We start from the raw sequence: 21642 nt of genomic DNA, 5'->3' as shown, positions 1-21642 counted from the left end.
GTCCGGCTCATTCGAGCTTCGCGCATACTACAGTTTGTAGCGGAGAGCGAGTGGATGGAGCTCCATTAGCAGGCAGCGCGTCTTTGTATTCTTCTGCTGCTTTAGACGGCACTGACCGGGCAATGACCGAGGAGTGACTTCACGGAACGGTAACGTTCACTGGGGAGCAGCGGAGAGCGCGTTTGGTGAAAGGAGTTTAAATGAAGCAAAGGGTCGACGGGACAGAAAGGTATGTCCACTTTATTTGCTTTTACGTGGCTTAATATGGACATGCAAAAATATTTTCTTTATGGAAAGCTACAGCTTTGTGCTGCTACCTGCTGAAGCCGTTTTGATAAAGATTATAAAGAAAAGTGCGATATTTTAAGCAGTGGGACTTCAGAGAGTTGGGCATTAAAGTGAGAGATTATAGTTTGAAGAGATAAATTCCCACTTGCATGTTTTCCTCTCATCTCTCCCATCGCTCTTTGCTGCTCCCTCCCTCGTGTGAGTTGTGTGTTTTTCGTCTGTTCTATTCATCACAGGGCCACGGCTGTATCCCAGTGGGCATGCCCCTGGTGCATGACATTATTTGCAGTCTCAAAACATGGACTTACAATGGAACATAACGCAGCAATTAGACTTAAGACGCACAAACACGCTTCATCATTCAAGTCATCTCAACAAATATTCCTGACAGCTGTAAACAGTCCGCTATGAGGATTAGCAGCAGTCATACAAGGCCATATTGAAATAGAAGATTAAACTGATGTTGTCAGGGCCAAGCAGTCCACTCAGAACAAAGGATAATAAAAGCAGGAATGAACAAATCAAAGTGTACTATGAAAACAAAACAATGACACAGAACCAAAGTATATGGGCTATGGATGAGCACCATATTGTGACACATGTTCCAAAGAGGAAACAAGCCAAGTGAACTGTAAATATAAGCTATATAAGCAAAAGAGGGAAATACTACTCTTTCTGTATCCCTTGCCTTTTGATCTCCTCTCATTCAGCCATCTGACAGCAGGGAAGGAACCGCTTATATAACACTCCCTTGAAAATGCCACAGACTAGAAAGGGTTTTACACAAACACAATAGCCACCTGTATTACCACATATAAAAAGAGGGCTGAGTCCGACAGACACTGATGCTATCTCCAAGGCTGAAGAGTCAATGTATTTTTCATTTCCAGAAATCTCCTCCAGCTGTCAGTCATCATAACACCTGCCATAGCGTACATATGGCTGTCACTGTGTTGACCTGTGCTCTGTCGTTTAAAGGGACTTGTGTTTAAGTGAGGCAGAAGCTGCTTTTAGGCCCAGCATGACTTGGCTTGACACTCCAGAAAGATGCCAGGTGGATGCCCCTTACTTGAACCCTCAGTTGAAGCTGTGCACTTTAAATCTCTAAACATCTTTCGCCATAAGGAATGACAGTGTTTTAGTGTAATTCAACTCCTATAAACAGCATGACCTTTATTTATTTTATTATTTTATTTATTATTGTGGTTAACATGCCGCCATGCTAACAACCTGCCCCTTTGCCCATGGCAAAGAGCACATACTTGCCACAGCACATTAAAACTACTGCAGACCTTTGCAATTTATGTAAATCTGACTCAGCTACAGTCTGCAGTTCAACTTTTACTGAGGCTTTTGTTGGTGGCTAAATGAGAATGGATAATCCGGTCTCAGTGGTTCACAAGCAGCGCACAATTCACACAAGCAGGCAAAGGAAAACAAGGGGTGGAAGGATGGGCATCTGGTCCAAAACATTATGTTAATAATAATAAATAAACAAGCAATTTGCCGCAGTGACCCTATAACGGAAGAAATTCATGACCTGAGAATCTATTTATGTTGAATCCTGTGATCTTGTGGCCTGGGCAGCCAAGACTTTTAGGAAAACATGTTGATCTTAACTGACAGCATTTGTAATAGAAAGGTGGATTGGCCATGGTCAGCCATGAAGAGTAAAAACAAAATATAACAAACCTCTGCAGAATTAATTATTCATTAATTTAAACACTTAATCTGAGGTGAATGAAGTTTGATTTAGTTAAATACCTGGTGAACAATGAGCCAGTCACTGAAATTAACAATCTTGATGATCCAAAGAATACACTGAGATTACCAGTTAGGCTGCCTGGCTTGTGATATTTTAAAAGCATAGTTATTTTTTTATGCTTTATGATAGATTTCAAGTGGAATAGTGGTAAAATGGTGATGTAATTTTTGTATATTCACAGTGAAGAGCTAAAATGCTAACACAAAAGCCCCCAAAAAGTGGCTGTTTTAACAATGAGTGAATCACAGCTGAAATGTTCCTCTCGACAAAAGGCTTTCTCTACCAAGTTTTTTTGTTTGTTTGTTTGTTTTTTGTAAACATTGCAGTGTTGGGAGTGAATTTCCGCTGAACTTGATGTATGGCGTCTATTTATTGCACAATGCCGCTGTTAAATGTAGTTGGTCTGACTGTGGAGAGATAAAAGCTTAGTTGTGTAGTTTTCAATAGTGGCTGGAACGTGTCCCTGGAGTTTTTTCTGTTCGAGTCTGCTTGTCCCGGTGAGCAGTATACAAGGTGCTGGGATTGTGGCCTGTGGCAGAACAGCAGGTGTCAAGATGAAGATGACGGTCAGATTCTCAATGACTAACACTATGTCTGGTGGCATCCTTGGGCAACTTCAAACACCCACTACATCTCATACATCTCTTCATTCTCCATATGTTATCACTAAAAATAACATCTACTGAAATGCAGATCTAAACTTATGAACATATACACAAAATTTTGACTTTATACTCATGGCAAAGATAAATATTTGAGCAACAAACCTGCTATATGCTTTTATGACAACAGAGACATACAAATCAATATTAGCTGTGGCACACAGATATCCAGGACATCCTGTGTGAAAGCTCAGAAAGGCAGTAAAAAGCACTCAGCGTAGGCAATGAAAATGGTCTCCTGGTCAATCAGATGAATTCAACTGGATGCGATTGTGTTTTATTGATTGGCAAGAAAGGAAATTGTCTTGTCAACCTCATGTTCAAGTCATATGTCATATAAGATATATACTTGGAGCAAAAGTCAAAGTTAATGTGATCTACATAGGGTTGTGTAGTTAATCGAATGTCAATAACTTTGTATAGCTCCAATCAATTGCAATTCCAGAATTTGATGATTCTAAAATATGAACCCAAACTACTATAAATGTGTTTACTCCTCTTTCCAGGGTTAACTTTTCCCAGTACATACAGAACTGTTTGACCCAATAATTGTGATTAGGATTTCATCACTGAGCAGCCAACTATAGGGAGTGGATAGTGATATGCAGTTAGCGGATGAGAATAAAGGAGAAGAGACCACCTCCCATTGAAGTAAATGAGACTCAGAATCCAATACACCTGCACAATAATGTTCCCAGCACCCCGCCCCATAACATCAGTGTGTGGGAAAGTGTGCACTCTCCCAGATTTAGAGCTTAGCCAGGCCCATATACAATGATTTCATAACAGCGCGCAGGCTCTGAGCGAGAGCGCAACAAATGATTTACTAAGGATTACGGCATATTTTGTCATCCCATATACCAGTGTCACAAAAACATGGATGAAAAGAAAAGATGGGAACAGACAACAAGTCTGTGGACAGTCAGTCAAACCAGGCATCCTTTTATGGATTTAGTTACAAGCTATAGTTTCAAGTTCTTTGGACAATAACTTTACTGACACTATTTGTGCTGAAACCTATGTCTTATTCATAATAACCAGGTTGAGACTGATTAAAACAAAGAAGACCTCGTTGTTTTTAACAAAAAGATCAAGTTAATTATGATGTTTGGACCATAACAAACCACTGCAAATTTAAAACTAAACCAATTACAATGAATAAGACAAAAGTGTTCACTGACGATAAAAGTTACAACTGTGTGTGTGTGTGTGTGTGTGCATATGTATGTGTGCATGCGTGTCCGTGTGTGTTTTTAGCAACATCTGCTCAAGACAAACTGATGTACCAGACTTTCCAAAATGGAGTCTGTGCTGATTTTAGTTGTTGTGGCTTAGACATTATGCAATCAGCTGTAGGAGGATATGTGGAAGTAACACAATCTGTTCTTTTAAATGGTTATAATGCTATGTTTTGCCTGTGCGTGTTGAGAATACATAATGAAGAAGCCCCCCTCAAAATTGAAAATAAATATATCGCACAGTCAATGCCAGATAAGATTATTACCAAAGAGCCTTACAGCGGGAAAGGCTTTAACAATTCAGTGTTTTTTTTTTGTTGTTTTTTTTTTTATTCTAGGCTGGCTCGCACTCCTGCTGGCACTGCATTAGTCCGTATTGTGTTGCATTATGGCTTTGTGTCTCGGCATATAACTGTGAGGCAGTCCATTTGTGACCACAGCAGCATAGAGCAGCGGGTCGCTGGGAGTAGGAGTAGAGCAGAAATGAGCTACAGGTCGGCCAGCAGGCGAGTTTCAGAGCTGGGTACCTTAATGCGCCTCAACACCCTCCGAGACCCCCGAGGTTTGAATAAAAGATAGACATGTGTTAAAGCAGCTCCATGGAAAAGACATAATTGTTCCAGCCAGGCTATTCATGTACAACATAATTACCACACTCACATGAACAGAAAATAACAGCCGAGAAAGTGTTCACCAAGGGTCACATTAGTCAATGCTATTTCTCACAAAGCTAGTCATTAAACATGTCTAAGGACAAAAATTGATGTTTTGTTTTTGATTTGTCTGAACATTGCCACAGCAATGTAAATGCTGTCACAGATGTTTTATAGTGCACATCTGTAATTAAATAATGTTACTCTAGATAGTGCCAACAGATTTTGTTTTTAAAACTTCAATTTGAAAAATAAAGGTAGAAAGGTATACTACTGCTAAAAGAAGAGCACAGACGAAAGATATGACCTGGTTGAGGGGGCTCTTTGACGCAAAGACTGATTCTGTTTTGATCTGTAGTGGATCAAAGGGCTGTGGAGCTAATGGAGAGGGACATGTTTGAAAGCATTAATGAATAAATGAAGCCCCTGTGGGCAGTGCAGGCTGATTATGTGGGGAATAAAGAGTAGTTTATCATCTTCTTCCCAACACAAGACACTGCAGGCTCCAGATTGTTTTCTCTACAACCGCACATTTGTCTCCGTTTCACCACATCTGTTGCAAAAAAGACAACATTGCCCACAGCGGGAATTATTGCTGCGTACTAACACGTGAATCATAAAAATCCAGTCTTTCAGACCACTCAGTGGCATAAAATATCAAGAGGAATACCACTAGAATGATTATGACAAATGATGCAATCTTTTAAACAAACTGTGTGTTAATCTTTACTCCATGTCCATCACCTGCCTAGTCTTGGTGCTGTTTTGGCCAATTTAGCTGTGGCTAGGGTTGTCAAATATTTTAAAAATCAGATATTAATCAATACTCTATACTTAGTTTTGTTTTGTTGTTTTTTTTACTTTTATTTAACCAGGTCCAATTGAGATGCAGAATCTCCTTTTCAAGAGAGACCTGGACAAGGTAGCAGCCTTGTTTTGTAGCAAACTTGTTTTGAAGCTAGGTATAGATATTAAAAAATAAATAAATAAATCACACAAACAGAAAAAATGACCTTTCCAGAATAGCTACAATGATTTTAAGCTTTACCAGAACTAAGTCTACATGGTAACAAATAAGGAGGCACCAATATCAAATATCGATGCCGATATTTACATTTTTTTTTTTTTTTATCGGCTTCCAAGATATTGGTTCAGTTGATATCCCATTTTACATTTGTGTAATAAAAGTTATGTAATTACAAAACACATTTAGATATTTTTTTACCATATGCTGTTTGTGTTTAAAGGAAATAAATGTTGTTAGTCTCTGCACTAGTATCGGGTGATATCAGGTATTGACAGATACTTAAAGCTAACGTATTGGCATTAATGGCATCGGTGAATCTCTAGTAACAAAGAAAGTACTGCTATTTAGAGTTGGAAATTACATCTATTGTCTAAAAAATCCCTAAGTCATTAATCAACTTTAAAAAAAATTTTTGCCTTGAATATCTCACCCTTTAACAGGTATTTTTATAATCACTTTTTCAATGGTCCTAATGCCTGGTCATATTTATTATGTATTTTGTCTTGCTTGACATTTAATTGATTGAGAGAAAGAAACACAGTTAAATACAAAGCTATATTTATAAGCATCTCCTGTCTGTGTTAGCACAAGTGGCTTATTAGAGACAAATGCCAAGTTACTGCCAAATACCACGGCAACAAAAGATGAAAAGAAAACAGCATTGCTTTGGCGGAGCTGATCAAAGAATGGAACACTTGTGTATATCAGCCAATTATCAAGTCACATCCAGTCCCTTGTCTCTGCCAGGCGTGACAAGATGGTGCAGGATTGAGGTGTGGGCAGGAGATCACTATGACCAACGTGAATCTCTCTAGATCACTCATACGCATTTATTACTCTTCTCTGCACATCACTATAAGCTTTGATAATTAGCCTTTTCTGGAGTGTTCTCACTGCCTCTTTGTAATGATGAACAAAGGCCTTTGACTCCTGACTGACAGACGCCCAATAATAACTTTTACTTCACCCACTTTATTCTCTTACAACATGTTCCCACACATTTTCAAGTTTTTGTCTTTTACTTTTCACAAGTGTACCTCCTGTGGATTTTATTATTTCTCAAGATAATGAAAAGAAAAGTGAAATTACAGCACTGAGGAGATAAAGTGTGAGGGAGTGACACACTAAGCTTGCCAGTTGGATTCGAACCTTTAGTTTTGGAGTCTTACTCTAGCCATAGGGGGCATTTTCATCATTGAGTTAGATTTCAAATGACTTCTCTCAAGTGTCATCACGAGCACAAACACATAAATGCCCAAAAGCACACCACAAAGACAGCGGGTGCTGGGTTTAAAGCCAAATGCAGGTTCCACCAGCAAAAAATATTCTGACCAATTCAAATGTGCTTTTGCTTTGTGTGTGTTCCAGTGTGTGTTACTTCTTTACATTTTCATTTAACAATGACTTAAACAGGAAAAGTGCCTTGTAAATTTAAAATCTCAATTCCAGGAGATCCCAGGCTCAAGAGGGGATCCTATTAGTGGCAGGGAAAAATGGAGTGTTACTTGGCATGCCACGATCTCAAGTTTACTTAGCATTAGTAGCAGTATTTACTACTTTTGACTGCATCCTCTAAATCAGGGGTGTCAAACTCATTTTGGTCCGGGGGCCATATCCAACCTACTTTGATCCCAAAGGGGCCAGATCAGAAAACTCATGGCATATAAACCCCAAAAATAGCAATAAGTTCAAATATTCGTGCAGAGAAACGCAATCTATTACAGAAATATTTTTTAATTGATGAACTCTTTCTTTTATGAAATATTATAATAATGAACAACCTGAAACTTTAAGAAAAATGCTATTTCAACCCAATGTTTTAACATTAACTTGTGTGCAAATAGGAATAAGTAAATTTTCTTGGAAAATGCTGCACTCGGCGTCCACTTTTTTCATTTTTGACATTTTTCTGATGAGGGTGTCATGGTCAACTGTCAAAACGGTCGTCCTTTAAGAGCATTTGGAAAGAGGCAAGTCTTCATTTGGCCTGCTCTGGTGGGAGGTGCTGGAGATGCTGCTATGCTAAGTGGCGCAGAAAATTACCAATATTTTAATAGAAAATATAATTAAAATATTTTAGTAGAAAATCAGCCAAGGGCCAGATTAAAGGTCTTGGAGGGCCGGATCCAGCCCCCGGGGTCATATGTTTGACACCCCTGCTCTAAATGCTATATAGAAACAATTCAAAAACAAATACTATCACTATGTGTGTGGCCTATGACCACCATTATTATGGCTTTAATTAGTGCAAAAAACTACAGTAAGTTGTTTTTCGGTGTTTTTGCTATAAGAGTAAACTTAAGTGATTTTGTATACAACTCTCTTTTTTACTTTCTTTCAAAAATACACATACTTTTTTGGATTCCTTTTTGTCTTTTTTGTTCATTTATAAAAAACTATAAAGTCATTCTGAGGGGATATGTACAATATTTGTACAGAATTTGAACATATGGACAAATAGATGCGATCTTAATGAGTGGTGCATAACTGATTGGTCTGTCTAGACAAATAGATCCATAGCTTTAAAATATCATATGTTTTTTTTTTATTTATATATATAAATTTAAAATCACAGTGTCAGTTAGTAATATGTATCCTCACACTTCCTGCAGGAGCTGCCAACCCACCTAAATGCTTTTCATCTGGGAGTCCTTCTCTGGAATCTCGGTGTCCAAGAGTCTAATTACTGCTGCAGAAGACCTGTTTTTACTTTGCCAAGAAATACATGCTGGGAGGAAGAATCATTTTGTATCTAAACAAGTGTGTGCTATTAAACCGCCAGTCTTTAATTGAAAGTGGAGGTACACTGTTAGCAGCAGAAAACATCAAACCTCATCATTAAGTAGGCCTTTTGCATTATAAGCCTAATTGGAGGTGAATGGCGGATGAGTTTGCTGGATGCTGTTTGAATATTGACTTCAAGGCCACAGTCCCTTTATGTAGCCCCTAGAGAGATAATACACTTTATTTACTGCTTATGCATCCAATTGTCTACAACCCACAGTGTGACGCCTGACCATTTTAATTATTAGCTGCTGCGTTCAAAATGAAGCCGCTAGCATTTTCATTACTGCTGTCATATGTATGCAAAACACCTCCAACTCTAGCTGTGTTGTGAGTGCCTCTTGCTCCTCTTATGAGCGCTGGTTCACATCTCTACCACCTATCTCCCACCATCCTATTTCAAAGTCTCGTTTACACCCTCTCTTTGCTGTTCATTCAGGTTCCTATGGGGGCAAAACTCTTTCAGCTCACATTGTCGACATCTCTGCCTCCATCTTTCCAGTATCTTCCCTTGTTCAACTTGCCTCTCCTGGTGACAATAGGTTTCAGGACCCATTCATTGAACAGCTCCCATTTGCACTGCTTGCTTTTCCTTTGGTTCATTATCATCTTATCACAGCATTTTGTCCCTGCTGTAGTATACACAAAGAACAAAGACACACATGCACAATTCAGAATGTATATCTAAATGAAGAATGTGATGAAAAGGTGTTAGATGAAAATGGATGTCGGTAAAGAAATACACTTGAAAGCTTTCTAAATAATGCACCACTTAACACCTCCCTAGCAGCTTGACGTTGTCAGGTCTGTAAGGAAATTCAGAGGTAATTGACCTCGGCTGGTGTTGAGTTGTTGGGGAGGGGGCAGAGACAGACAGAGACTGCACCATGGAGCGAACTGCCATGGAGAGTAGAAGTGGGAGGTATAGTGTTGTCACAGTGCATAATGCTGTCGCTCTCATTATAACCAGCTACAAGTGAAGGAAAAGAAAAGGTGTTGTGTAGGGAAGAACAGTCACAACAAGTTCACAGGTCACACAAGGGGGAAATGGTGCGAGGTTGCGTCTCAACATGTGTACAAAGCATGTGGGAATATTCTCAAATTTAGCACACATTTTAATGCATTGAGTAAATCATACTTTTTTGTTAATTTGGACTTGTAAATATTACATGACCAACCTTCAAAGTGATTATATTCTGTCTGTAATCTGTAAGTCTGTAAGTCATAATTGCTTTACTGAGTTTATATGAGTTCAAAATATTAAAAAATTTTAGATGTAAAAAATGTATAAATTAATAAAAAAGACTTGTAGCGTAATCTTCCATATAAGGGTATATAGTAATATTTCTGTACTTGGAATAGCTCACCCCTAGTGATTTCATTCAATTATCCCGAAGGCTGAGGCTATGGGATGCAATGCATACCGTTGCTTTGCCTTTGCCTTTGCCTGCTGTTGTAACTGGTTGGAGTTGGTGCAGTAACAGTGAAGAGATTTCGAAGTACGTTGCTACCACCAGTGACTGTTAAATTAATGAATAACAGACCAAATGTTAATTGTAATGGGCTTTCATTATCTTTGTGGCTGATCGCAAAGAGCCCCAGTAAAAAAGCAGCAAAGATAAAGCACTTAGCAACCATTTCTTTTTGAGGTACTTTTTGTTCATTGTAATGAATGTAGTTTGTGTATTTGTTCAACCTGATGTATTTGTTTGTGTTGCCAGATACTTTTGCAGCCTCTGATGCTCAACAAAACAAAGTTTAATGAACATAACCAGTTTCTGTTTGACATGAAGTCATACTATGCTTAAATATTTTAAGCCAGTCATGATTATAGAAAAACTGAGGTAACATTTCATTGTATATGTCAAGTGATGTAAAATATGAATAGTGAAGCAAAAGCTTCAGGCCTTTTCTTGCTTGTCATTTTTCTTTTTGACCTTGTATTTCTAGATAAAGGGATAAAGAGATATCTTGCACTTGTATTAGATGTATTAGTTGTATTAGGTTTCGGTCATTAAGCACACAGGTAACAGTTTGCACTGCAATTGAGTCCGTTGTGTCTAATTGATAGAGTGCATATTAACCACCCCAAAAGAATGTCACTGTGATCCAAGATGTAAAAACAGTGACTTAAGCCTTTCCCTCAGATGTAGGACTGATTATCTGTGCTCTGTCTCCCTTCTCATGTCACCCTGCCCCTCCCTTTGCTGCTAAATGGAAGCTGTGTGTCGTTGTGTTAGAAAGCCAGTCACATACGGACCACTCTTCTATGTAGCTGCTCTCCCAAGTCCTCTTTCTCTCTCCATCCTATTCCCAACATCTCCTCTCCCCCCCTCACACCTTCCAATGGATCAACCCAAAGTCTCGGCCTTCAATGTGTTGGAGTCCAGGGGCTGTTGAATATGAATGTGGGTCATAATATCTAGTCACTTGGATGGAGCATCCACGTCCTGATGTGAATAAGTAGAAGTGGTCACATAGCTTCAGGTCTTGACTGATTTTAAACCTTTAAACCTGACTAATTTCTAGCTCCAAATGACATTTTAGTAGCTCCATTAATTTAGTACCTCCTCCTGCTCCTTTAGCTATACTTCTTTTTACCTTCACAAACCTACAACCCCCATTTTAACCACCAGCACCACACTGCCTTGCTGCATCTCTAGCCGCCATATCACTTGTTTTCTCCATTCCCCACGCTCCTTCTCTTTGCCGCCTACTCGATAAATGAGAAACAGGGAGGCAGAGATGGGGAGGTTACGTGTGCGGAGTAGTTAAACAGTCACATAAATCCATACAGACGCATACACACACAGACTACATACACAAGAGTAAACGATGTGTAAAGTGACGCGTGGCCAGGCGCACATAGTCAAATATAAGTAACGTATTAGCGTTCGATTGGAAGACAAGCAGTTGTTGGTGTGTATGGTGGTGCTTTCCAACTGGCTGTGTGTGCATGTGCAGGCATACACACAACACAAGTGCATAGTTTTAATGAGTGTGTTCATTTTTCCTGATAGTGCCTCTAGGTGAAATAATTGCCAGTGTTTGGGCCCCTTGATGGTAATTCCAAGTGTTCTCAGGCCGGTCGTCAGGATGGGCCACAGCGGGCAACAAGCACACCCTCCTCCCCTCATCTCCCTCTTTGCAGATTTAACTACTGCTCTGGTGCGATCCACACACACATGGCCATGAAGATGCGGGCCATAATATGCATAAGCACACAATGTGGACATCAAGCGGCACATTAAAACTAAACACGCACACACACGCAGTGAGGCAGGGGCCAGAGCAGAACAATAGGGCCGTCTGACAATGAGGCTCTGAGGAATTCTCAGCTCAATATTAATATTCAGCAGAGTGGATAGAGAGAGCGCATGTGTCAGCAGGGACGCACGCTCATCAACCTCACTAACACTAGGGTTAGGCAGGCGCATGATTACAAAACACTCCCACTCCGGTCTGTAGCTCCCTAGATCCTTATACCTCCTGCTTCCATCTAGTTTCCTACTGGGCTCTGAAGGCCTAAGTACCGCACCTGTCACTTTTTTCACAAATTTTCTGAATCCCTAGGAAGCCTGGTTGGAGATTTGATTTAGGCAATTTTACACAGAAAACCCATTTCAATGTTTAAAAGTTTTGGTTTAGCCAGGAACCAATTTAAAAGAAAATCAAAGAAAAGAAAAGAGATTTTGTAAAGCCAATTTTCTTCTGGAAAAAAAGCAGCCTCTTCCTTGATTCGTTATATTTTCAATTCAGTTTTTTGTGTCTTGAGTGAACAAGTAAGCACACCTGTCAGTCCAGACTCTACGGTTTTTGCACAAGGTGACCACTAACAAATGTTGGCCATATTTGAGTGCATATGCTACCTCCATCTGTACATTCGATAATGTAAATCATTTACTGAACCTACACTTAGCACATCTGCGCTGCTCCTTACAACAGATGTGTTTAAGTGTCCTTATTTTGCACTGAAGCCTTAAACCGCACTAAGCTACACTATTCCAAGCGTATTGTATCTTTTTCACTACAATTGTTCAAAAATGCTGCATTTATTAAGCCATATTACCAGCTCTGTCGGCCGTCCCATCAGGCAAAAGAAATGCTAATACGATATCATTAGAGCAGAAGCAGAAGTAAACAAAGCAGTTGGAGCATTTCGCCTGCACAGAAGCCACGCTGAAAGTCACATAATGTAGCAGCACCCGTTGGCTACACAGTTGTCATTGGCTCACAAGAGCAAGAGTGATTTGTGTCCCCCCGAGGAGCATGATGTTCTGTGCGCTAGCAGTTACCCACAAAAACAAGTACAGTGCATAAAAGATGAACAATGGCGGGTCATTTGAAAGCGCTTTTGACATAAACATCATAAAGGTCACCTGCCTACACTGTGGCGCTCTGCTCTTTATCACCACTACTCCTCTGGAGCAGCGTAAACGTGATAAAGAACAAAATAGATCAACAAAAAGAGCCAATAAGCACAAAGTGTGGCACGAAATGGGCAATTTGAACAAATATGATTTAGACAGGTTTTCCCTCAGCAAATCTTGTTATGTGCTGTCTCACTCCAACTTCCTGTTTTGCTTCATTGCAAGCTATTTTCTTGTGAAAGCCATTTGAAAATCTTATTTTAACTAATGATCACTGGTCAGGAAGCTGTTGCAGATTTAACTGTGCTTCTATTCAAAATAAATGTCACTAAATAAAATGAAAAATACAAAGCACCAGCAGTAAAGTTGGGTTATTGTTGCACTTGAACCTGGGGCATCCTTGTTTAAAACTCATTATATCTTCAAACAATATTGACTCTGAGATTTATTTTGAGAGCATTTTGCATCAGTGAAATTAAATTAGTTTGTAATTCATTTGTAAGTCAGTTAATGTCAAGGTGTTTCTACGGCTCGCAAAAGTTCTGTTGGAATAAAACTGCATCATATTTAGATTTTAGGAAAGCCTTTTCCATACCACCCCCAATTCACTATCTCGTCAAGTCCTTCCTGATTTCTTCCTCGACACATGCTCCTAATGTGCCCATTTGTCTCCTCTTCTCCTCCCCCTTCTTTCATGCTGCGTACTGCCACAAGCTATACCTTTACCACTAAAAATCCATCACAAAAACTTTTCAAGATGGCCTCGACATTATACAGACAGAGCTACACATTTTGATGTCTAATGGGCAATGGCAGTGAGCTGTGGAAACATGTTCAATATTCACAGCTTGTCTGGCCAGATAGACATTTTGCCTGCAGTGGGCAAAGATTAGCGTGCAGTGGAGGTAGCACAGCAGAGCAACCAATTACTACAAGCGTTTCGAAATGACAGTTATTGTTATTAAAGTGACAACTGCTATTAATGAATGAGTAATGGTATTCTTAAAAAGGGCTTCATTAGAATTATGATTTGGCATATGGGTTATATGTGCCATCAAAGACAACCACAAGGCCTTGAAACATGAATACTCTGAATCATTCTCAAGCACCAGGCATTCATCACACAAGGGCAAATACATGGCAATCAGTAAATATTTATGTGGAAAAGGTGTCAATAGAATCTCGTTAAAACACATTAAATGATAATATATCAAATGATAAGTGAATAGACTGTCAGTACTCAACTCAAGTACATACTTAAAATGTTGATCTTTGAATGTCTATTTTTGTATTTGTATTTCAAATTTTCAACATCAAATGTGATGTTTGATATATAGTGTTATATATGAAGCATGAGAACTGTACAGTTTAAAACACTTGTACCTGGATGTTGACTGTGTTTTATGTGGTTTCTGTACAGTGGGTTTAGTAGCTGTAGTATTACAAATTATAACAGAAAGATACAGTAATTCTAGTAGGTGCCTATAAGTATTGGGAATGACGATTGTTGTGTCTTCATGGTTGTACTTGTAAATGAAGAGGTACTATTTGGGGTACTAATAACGTAGTAGCTGTAGTATTGTATCATTATTTGAATCAGTTATTTTTTAATACATTTTGCTATAATAATATACTTTCAGATATTAACAATATTTTTGAAAATGTGTCTACCTCTAATTTGAACACTTAAACATATGTCCTAAATTTGTGCAAATAAATGTAATAACAATCTCTTTTCTAGAGTCCAGACATGTACAGGTTTATTCACCCACTCAGCCTTGCCACCTCATAAAGTATGTATTAGTATATCCCAATGAGAGTTATGACACTGGTCCATTCTGGGCTGAGGCCTGTTGTTGATCAAGGCTTTTTTAGCTAAATGCGTCCTTAAAAATGTAAATGAGGACAGCTTTATTTGTCTCTATTTGTGTTTAAGCAAATGCCATGATAATTTCCCAGTTGGCTATGTAGTCTACTTACTGTGGAATGAAACGAACAGTGCAAGTGTGTAAGCAGCCGAGCAGTTAATGGTTTTGATGAATCCGCGTCTGTGTGCGCAGTGTAAAAAAAACCTTATATTTCCAAAGCCAGAATTCACTTGGGGGTTCAACACAGCGCACAAGACACAGACACTTAGCACAGGGTGGTTAATGAAAGCTTTGTGTGAAAAAAATACATAAAACATAGAGTTAGCTTAACGGCAGGTTTGTGTCCATTGGGAGCTTAGGCCTGTGCTGCTGAAGCATTGACCTTCACATCTATTTTGATAAGGAACTTACTTTTATAACTGTTCAGATAGGTATAATTATTTAATGCATAGCTTTTAGTGTCTTATATTGTGCCAAAATCAACACTACTCCAGTAGTACTAAAACATGTGGTTTATTTACTTTTGCAGGATCATAAAGTTAGTGTTAACAGCTTTGTCAACATGATTTAAAAAATGAAGTATTATAAACAGACATACAGTTGAGTCTTTTTTATGAACATAATTAAATGTTGCAGTCCTGCATTAAATGATTCACAAAAGGATTTTTAAAATCATTATTAAAAAGGCTTACATCAGGATTGCATCTAGCTTTAATACTTTATTTATATCAATACAACACATACCAAGATGGATTTGCAGTTTCAAACGCTGTTTGGACGAACCATGACTTTAAAGTGCTCCAACGGATTGCAGTGGGGACTACAGATGCCCAAAGCCCAAAAGGCAACATAAAGTCCAGTAAAGCAGCCCTAAAATTCTTATGAGATGTTGTAAAATTGAAATAAGCAGCAAAATAACTGGTCTTTCCCTTGAATATGGCTCAGACTAATCAAAAATAGTTCTCAATTTAATTAACTCTCTGAGCCCAATAACACGATCCATTTAACTTTACTGGACGATATACAAGCATACAAAATAGTAAGAGCTACACACACTCCACAGTTGTGTTATTTGTGCTTGCACAGCCACAGCTCTATGATTATTTAAGCAATAATAATGTAAGATTATTTAGCAATAACAGATTTAAAATGCAAATATTGTATTTTTATTCGTTTGTTCTAATACAGTTCTTCTATGTGTCGTTTTAGGTCAACACAAGCAGTCCATCACAAGCGTCATTGTGAGAGCTGTCCAGGTCTTTAGCCTTTTGAAGGATTTCCCCACTCCTTGCAGTGCTTTGAAGTGAAGACCTCTTCATATGGACATATAACTCAAAAAAAGATATTACATTTTTGGCAGTAAAATTTGCATGGACATACTCTGGAAAAACCAAATATACCCCGGACTTGACACGAAATTATTTGACCAACTGTAACTGATCAAGCCTGCATAAAGCCTTGCGTCTGCTCATTAGTTACACTCAGAGAGGGCTATTAAAAGAGTTGCATGCTTCTGAACTATATTTGCATGACCCACTACTTGCATGAGGATCCAGGATTACTTTTGACTCAGAAGAAGGACCCTTGAGCCCTCAAACATCCCCGTCTGCCTGCCCAGCTGCAGCGTTTGGGGAAGAGGGCTTTCGTTTTGGGCCGCTGGAAGTTTGGTGAAGATGACATGACTTGGCAGGCCTAAAAGCTGTTACCCAGAGAGAGAAGCAGACAGAGATCTTGGTGAAGGGACCCACAAAGCCTTCCCCCTCACATGTCAGGGTGGAGTGCCACTGAGCCATGCTACTGTTGCAACTAGTGGAAAGCTGGTGTAAAGGCAATCATCAGCCCCATAATTATTCACCCAACATTATACCCTGAGGTCCACTGATCACCTCCTGAATCAAAACAGCTCAAGAAACTGAAAAACAAGCTAAATCTTCTCCATCAATCTACGTTAAGTTTGTAACACAAGTCCAGGTAGCCACGGCTGAGTGAAAGGCACGGGGAGTCACTGTTCAGGTTAGTATGCTCTGAGCAATCACAGCAAGGGTCTATCAGACCTCTTTTTTATAAGTCAAACATACACCATTGCAAAGTGTCTGTCAAGCATACAAATGTTTTCAGCTACACAGTAAAAAAAACATACAGGCTATATGTGGCAGCAACAGCTTTTTCAGAACATGACTGGAATATACAAACATGCTCCAGGAGTTTTAGAAAAGGTGATGGAACAGACCTACTGTATAACCAACTGTAGTGCTTCAATTTTTTACATTTTTTGCAGTAATGTAGGCATACAGATACAAAGAAAAAGTATATGCACAGATATGTATATTCCATTCTAATATGTATTTAATAGTACTTTTGGTATCTATGACTTAACAGACTAATCTTTAAATTTTAGCTGTATGTTATCATTTAAGCTGAGTAAGGTAAGAGTATTAACTGCACTTTTTTTTTTTAAATAAGAGTGCAATGTTTTGTTCTGCAGCATACAAACAAATGAGACAAATTCAAACATGTCATGAACAAGTTTCCTCTTTTCTTAAGGGGCTGTCCAGTTTTCTGTGACTTCTCGCCTCAATCCGTCCCTTTGTCCCCTCTATTCTTACCATCTCATGTTTGCTTTGCATAGATTTTGACTGCAGCCAAAGGGCAATTTTGCATCTAGAACAGAGTTCACTTACAGGCACACATCCATAGCTGCTGTGACTGTGTGTGCTACAGTGAAGGAAAAAACTTGCCTTTAGAGGATTTGTTTATCAAATGTGCTGTCAAATTATGTCAAGCATTTCACATCAGGACACATTCTCCACCCTCAGGCTACTAAAAAGAAAGGCTTCAAACAAAACTATGTCACAATGAAATCAGCACAAGTCTCACCAGTGTATGATATTCAGATCCTATAAATAGTGCTTAGTGACTGTTTGCTTACTGCAATCACTTTATCTGAATTGTAAATTTATGTTAGAGATGCTGGTGTCAGGGGTTTGGTGGAGACAAGTCATAAAACATCATCCCCTAACACATTAATGTTGCAAAAAAATCTGTGAGTGAAACATTTCTTGGGATTTCTGCACCACTTGAATAATTTATGGAGATTTAACAAACAATAACAAGCCAGAGTAAACATACATAATGCATGTGATCTTGTTCTGAGAGATGAGTACAGCTCTGTGCATTTCATTCTGTGCATTGTTAAACCGTGAAAGGATAGACTGTGCTATTAACCCTGAATCTGATCTAGGATGTTCAACTGTCTGACACACTACAAGTTCTGTTTACATTTGAATAAATAGAGATTAGAGAAGTTCAGTCACATGTTATTTTGTCCTCAAAATGACCAAGTGTAATGCTGGCAATTAACATGATTTCCCCCTTTAGATCATTCTGTCACTCACCCCATTTCAGTTCATCACAAGAGAACAAAGTCTGCCCTCTTCCTTTCACTGTCAGTGTCAACTGTCCAATTTTCTCAATCTTTGTCTTCCCTTTTTACTGATTCTCGTAATCTTCTTCGCCTACTCGCTTTTCTCCTCAATGCTTTCTCTCTGTAAATGTCCATTTGTCTTCTGCTTGGTCGCTCTGACCCATATAAAGCTGGACAAGTCATTCAGACTTTAACTTGTACTTGTTTATTTTAAAAGAAAACCTAGAGAATGTTAATAGTGTAAAATATTATATGTAGTGAGCACATTATATATCATTATATATCATTATATAGCTTATAGAGAACTTCAAGAGAACTTAAATGTGTATGTTACACCTTTCTCTATTTTGTCTTTCAGACAGGAAGAGACATGGCGACTGAGAGCCTGGCAGAGCTCCGTGATTGGCTTTTCCTGTTGCTTTTGTGCCTCACCTTATTGGCTGAGGTGCTGGAACTGGCAGCAGCGGCAATCGCTATGGAGACTGGCGAGGGAGATGAGGGCATTGTTTGTCCCTCTGTGTGCCGCTGTGATGAAGGTTTCGTCTACTGCAATGACCGTGGCCTCAGCCTGATTCCACCGCTGCCTTTAACAGCCGCTATACTCTACTTACAGAGCAATCGGCTGACCAACGCTGGCCTGCCTCCCTCACTCGAGCGCAGCAGTACTATACGAGTTATATACTTGTATGCTAACCAACTGGATGAATTCCCTATACACCTCCCACCTTCGTTACGGGAGCTACACTTACAGGATAATAATATACGAACGTTACCGAGATCATCTCTTGCAAAGTTGCCATTACTAGAACGTTTACATTTGGATGATAACTCTATATCCACAGTTAGCATCCAGGATCGGGCCTTCTCTGGGACTCCACGGCTTCGGCTGCTGTTTCTTTCTCGTAACCACCTGTCCAGCATTCCTGCAGGTTTACCCTCATCCCTGGAAGAGTTACGCCTAGATGACAACAGAATAAACACTATTCCCACGCACGCCTTTCGTGGTCTCTCTTCACTTCGACGTTTGGTCATGGATGGAAACTTGCTGGCCAACACACGCATCGCAGATGACACTTTTTCACGTCTATCCAACCTGACTGAGCTGTCGCTGGTGAGGAATGCACTGCAGTCTCCACCAGTAAACCTGCCCACCTCTCACCTCTTGCGCCTGCACTTGCAGGATAATGGGATGACACATATTCCCAGAGGAGCATTTGATGGCATGAGGCGACTGCAGAGGCTCGACCTGTCAGGTAACAACTTGACCAGTCTCCCCAGAGGTCTTTTGAAGGACACGGAAAGTCTGGAATTGCTCCTAGTGCGAGGAAACCCCTGGTTCTGTGGGTGTAACCTGCGTTGGCTCCACGCCTGGTTGCACAGCAGAGGAGCGGCGGTGACAGTCAGGGGGCTCACCTGCCAGGGCCCTGAGGCAGTGAGGGGCCAGACACTCAGAGACCTTACTTCCCTGATTGAGCAGTGTGAAGGCCCTCCGGCTGGGCCCAGTCCTGGGGCAGGTATGAACCCATCTCCAAACGAACAGGTAATTGACAGCAGTAATCCTGGTGGAAGCCGGCCAGTAGCCACATTCCCACACAGTAGTACCACCACTGCCCCTGCCCTAGTTCCTACACAAGGATCTCTGTTTACTATGAGAATAAAGAGGCCAGACCTAATGGTACTGCCCCCCGGTGAAGGGGGACATGTAGCAGGAGAGGCCCTAGAGCTGACTGTCAAACCACTCTCCTCAGACAGTGTGCTGGTGAGCTGGTTGTGTCCAGAGCCCGCACCCTCTTTCCGCTTGTCTTGGCTGCGCCTGGGAAGCAGTAGTTCAATAACAGAGACTTTGGTTCCTGCAGAGAGGAGGCAGTACCTGCTTACCCAGCTCACCCCACGCTCTCATTACCTCATCTGCCTGCTGCCTCTGCGACAGGAGCCCTCTTTTGGGTCTGTGAGCAGAGGCTCCTCTCGGGCCAGTGGGTATGACACAGACAGTAAGGACTCGGCACCCGCCTGTGCTCAAATAGAGACTGGAGAGGCCCTTGTGAGCTCATCAGGGGAGGGGTCAGGAAAAGATGCCCAGGACTCAGAGCTTACAGCCCTGCCACTGGCAGGGATTATTGGGGGGGCAACAGCACTGGTCAGCCTATTGTTAATATTCGGCATTTTCTGCTGGTATGGACAGAGAACAGGCTATATGTCTGGGGACTCAAGCTCATACAATAGGGGCCGGGGAGGTAAACATTATGATGATTATGTAGAGTCTGGAACAAAGAAAGACAATTCTATTTTAGAAATTAGAGCCCCACCAGCAGGGTTTCAGATGACAGCCATGGCTCACCAGTCCCTGCAGCCTAAGCTGGACGATGTTACCTACATTCACACTATTTTCCCCTCCTCTTCCACCTCCTCCCAAGCCAATGGGACATACCGGAGTAACCATGGAGTTGGTACCCTCAACGGTACAATTCTAAGCCAAACTAGTCATCACCATGCAACTTATGGCACTAACCGTGGATACAGAGAGGGCGGCATACCAGACATTGACTACGCATACACGTGATGACACAGGGACACTCACTGAGCCACGACCGCCAGACGCCATTTTTTACGAATGACGACTTTAGCCAGTGGCCCTTTGTCCTTGTTTCCAAAGTACCCTCTGTGCCTCTGCTGGTTCTTAATGGTTTGCTTAGTAGAAAGACTGATGATAGGACATTACTGTTGAATGACAGAAGTCCTTCTATACTCTACTGCTGTATCGGAGTTCACAGTAGAACCTTTTGAGTGCTACTTATAGTTCAATTGTTATGTTTTCTCTTTTGGATATGTCAGCATCTTTTCACACTGTTCCTCTCAACTCTAATGAAACAATAACTTATTTGAGGTTGATATTAGGCTTAGCTGATTTAGCAGGAGAAATATGTATATGAAGAAAGGCACTTGATGTGTATAGAGATAGCTCTTCTTTACTCCTACCAACTGTAAGCTTTGGGGTGTATAGATAAAAAGATGACAGAAGGACAAATAAATAATTGTTGTAACCCAGAGATGAAAATGCATCACGGTTGACATGAAAAGCTGTACTCTTCCTCTTCTTCTCATTTCTAGTTTATTCCCGTTCTTTTAATTCCGCCCTTTTTGCTGCCTTTTCTTTTTGGCTTGGGCTCTTTTCTCTTGTGTCTTTTGTGGTGCCATGAGCAGAGGACGACTTTGTTCTCACAGAGAGAACTGACAGCAGCGATAACAGTTCTGACAGAGACAGCAGACACAAGCCACAGCAATGGGGAGACTAATGAGAGGCGCAGAGAGAACCCTAGAGTGGAGGTGATGGATAGATGGATACTCGCAGGCAAAGAGCATAAAAACGCCACTGTTTTTTGGTATGGAGACTCTGACAGAGGTGTGTTGGCTTTGGGCACTCTGCTAAAATCCAAAATACATAAAAAAGAAACAGCACAGGAACAAATAGTGAGACAAATGCAGTGACAGGGGACAGAAAGGGGATATCACGGGATATAGTATCAAAGGCCCATTAAACATGCTAGACAGAACTATTTTTCTTT

The 21642-nt window shown here is 40.3% G+C and overlaps 2 protein-coding genes across 3 annotated transcripts in view; one reads left to right on the top strand and one right to left on the bottom strand.

Moving 5' to 3' along the window:
- macrod1 (mono-ADP ribosylhydrolase 1) overlaps window positions 1-21642 on the bottom strand; it is an 85060-nt gene that overhangs the window by 49592 nt on the left and 13826 nt on the right. The gene's annotated exons all lie outside the window — the stretch shown is intronic.
- Window positions 16535-20639, top strand: LOC110158897 (leucine-rich repeat transmembrane protein FLRT1-like). The gene is made up of 2 exons (XM_055159140.1): window positions 16535-16668; window positions 18438-20639. The coding sequence occupies exon 2, from the start codon at window positions 18450-18452 to the stop codon at window positions 20637-20639; it is 2190 nt and encodes a 729-aa protein (XP_055015115.1). The 5' UTR covers window positions 16535-16668; window positions 18438-18449.

Source organism: Boleophthalmus pectinirostris, unplaced genomic scaffold (genome assembly GCF_026225935.1).
Source record: "Boleophthalmus pectinirostris isolate CB_2022bp ecotype Guang Dong unplaced genomic scaffold, ASM2622593v1 HiC_scaffold_23, whole genome shotgun sequence".
NCBI classification, from domain to species: domain Eukaryota; kingdom Metazoa; phylum Chordata; class Actinopteri; order Gobiiformes; family Gobiidae; genus Boleophthalmus; species Boleophthalmus pectinirostris.
This window is presented reverse-complemented; position numbering and strand designations above follow the sequence as displayed.